The following is a 2,697-nucleotide window of genomic DNA, read 5'->3' on the forward strand; positions in this document are numbered from 1 at the left end:
ATACATGTTAATTTAATAAAATTACTCCTGAATGACAAATTTGTTCAAAGAAAATGATTTGGTAATAAACAGGTGTATTTATTTACAATCGTAACTCAGAATTCCGTTCAACGCTGAAAGTCATATTGCATCACTATGATAACGCAAACAAAACCGTGGCTCCACAGAACACCACAGAACACATTTTACAACGACTCGTCACGACGAATGTCCAAATTCCACGAGGCCTGATTATTAATAAATACTGAAATCGTTGACAAAATTAATAATACATAGGATGGCGATGGTCTATAGCTTTGCGGTAATAGAGACTCCAATGGTGATACGTCAGTCCTTCGAAAGTTCGGCAGCATCACAGTGTTCAGTGAGGAACAACGAAGACATAAGGATGACCAAACATGTAGAATGGCGACGGGCTGTGGTAGAGACTCCCTTCACGGTATGGCGATGGATACGAAGAAGTCGGTCGGCTGCTTCGGGAGAGAAAGTCTACAGACATCAAGGGATTGGTGGCCCCTTGCTGCTTGCGATGAGATGTCGTCTGCTGCAAATTGATGACGTCACGCTCCTCGCTTATACGGAAAGTCGACCAGAAATCCGGTGATCGGCTGCTACGAGACAGGAAATCGACTGATATCGGTGAGTCGTTGATGGCGAACTTCTTAGGCTGCGGTGTGTTCTCCTGGTCGATGACGTCGCTTGTAGCAAAGTGTTTCCTCTTACGCAGGCATTCAATCTCACTGTCCGCAACGTCGAGACGGTTGTTGATGGAAGGTGAGAAGGACTTGAGGGAGGATGGACAATGACGTGAGCGACGGTTCTGAAACCAGACCTGGAATGAAAATGATGAAATCAGGATTAAGCCAAGCCCCAAAAACCAACAGTCTGATGTCATTCTGTCCTCATGCAAAGCCTAATCAGTTCTGCCTCTTGAGACATTACACATTTTCGGTTACAGTTTGATTTATATAAAAACTGAATCAGTATACTTCAGTTAAAGTATGAAGAATTTTAAATGAGAGGTTGTTGTGTTTGCTGCCGATGTTATGCTTATATTGGACATAATTAAATTGGATATTTCAAATTAAGAAACTCCGTGACTATCAGCAATATTAATATGTAGTGTCGTTTAAAACCCAATTTGAATTATTTGAATGAATTAACAACTTAAATACTGGTCGACTACATCTTTTCATGCCAGATACTATGCCGTATATTTAGGATGACAATGAAACCTACATGTATTCTGTCTTCATTCAGGCCCAGTGTAGCAGCCAGTTTCTTCCTTGAAACGTAGTCGGGATATTGGTCGATGTCGAACTCGGCCTTCAGTCTCTCGAGTTGCCATTCGGTGAACCTAGTCTTACGTCGAGGTCGAGGTCGCTTGGAAGGAGCAGACATCGGGACGTGAATGAGAAGTGAGGGCGACGAATCAGCCATGTCGGACAGCGATTATAGCCTTAGAGATGTTTGAGGGATCAGTGACGGGTAATCTTGTTCGGATGTTCAGCCAGGTAAGAAGGCAGATTGCTTGTGATTAGCTTCCATCCCAGTTGACTCCGGTCCGTAGTTTTTATTTCAATGAAAGTTAATTCCTATCTGTACTGTGTAGTATGGGAAAAGTTGATTGGTCAAACTATGTAACCAATGGGATTAACGGGACGGACGAGGCGGTAGATCTATTTTGCTTTAAACACAAGCATGCACCTCTGACCAATCATGGAAGGTCATTAATTTGCCGGTAAAGATCAAACTGCTTACTCCAACAATACACTGACAATAACCTAATAACTCGTGCGCGGTGCGTACGCTTTAATCATTGCTCCTTTCGTTCCATTTCACTTGTCACACTTTCGGCATTTGTTTGTGCTATTGTTCGAGGAATGTTCGGATCTGCCCTGCCTCCTCTCAATGGAGGTGTTATAATATGAGATGTGATTCAAGTTAGACGTAAGTTATAAAGACTTTTATGTTGATGAGAATGGGGAGTCCGTCAGTCAATGTCCGTCTGTCAATCTCAATCTTATTCGAGTCGCATAGTGTCGTATAGACCATGCGAAAGCGAAGCTGTGATGTTCAAACAGGATATACATGCACTCATACGCTCCATACGCTATACGCTCCATAACAAATTGATACCCGTTCGGGCTTCGTAATGTGAAACTTTAACTAAAAAATAAAAACTATAATGTCACTATACCGTTTACTCTGTTGATATTTTGTAGGCATTAGCTTAAGTCAAATATACCGTTGTTAGAACGTAATCCAATGTCATGCATGCTTTGTTCACAAAAGTTGTCCCACAATAATGCTTACCGGAGGCTAGCCCTCTATACCTAAGAGCATCCACTGACATCCTGCGTTATAAACTTACTTCAAGGGAGCAGGTGAATGAAATGGTTCGTTACCTATGATACTAAGCTATAGAAAAAGCTAGGAAAAAGAACAGCCATAAATACATTCCATTCTATTGTTATGCCTGCTCCCGAGCACCATTGGAATGATGATGATGATGATGATGATGATGGTGATGATGACGATCAGTGGCGGATCCAGAGGGGCGCACCGGACGCGCGCCCCCTCTTTAGATTGTTAAAACGAAAGAAATAAAAAGGAAAATACGGGGGGGGGGGGCTGCGCCTCCCCTTTAATTTCGTAAAGGCGCCTCCCCTTTACGGAATTCCTGGATCCGCCCCT

General features: G+C 42.8%; 1 protein-coding gene across 1 annotated transcript; it reads right to left on the minus strand.

Annotated features, from left to right (window-relative positions):
• Window positions 1-361: 361 nt before the first annotated feature.
• Window positions 362-1,440, minus strand: LOC140227443 (uncharacterized). Its single transcript, XM_072307848.1, has 2 exons — window positions 1,240-1,440; window positions 362-832 (listed from the first exon to the last, which is right to left on the minus strand). Exons 1-2 carry the CDS (start codon window positions 1,438-1,440, stop codon window positions 362-364), a joined length of 672 nt encoding a protein of 223 aa, XP_072163949.1.
• Between the last annotated feature and the right edge of the window lie 1,257 nt (window positions 1,441-2,697).

Source organism: Diadema setosum, chromosome 4 (assembly GCF_964275005.1).
Source record: "Diadema setosum chromosome 4, eeDiaSeto1, whole genome shotgun sequence".
In the NCBI taxonomy this organism is placed as follows: Eukaryota; Metazoa; Echinodermata; class Echinoidea; order Diadematoida; family Diadematidae; genus Diadema; species Diadema setosum.

Excerpts from the sequence above, each read along its gene's own strand:
- LOC140227443 (XM_072307848.1), bottom strand. The coding sequence starts at position 1,440 with ATGGCTGATTCGTCGCCCTCACTTCTCATTCACGTCCCGATGTCTGCT. Across the intron at positions 833-1,239 it reads TGAATGAAGACAGAATACAT|GTCTGGTTTCAGAACCGTCG; the intron begins GTAGGTTTCATT and ends TTTTCATTCCAG.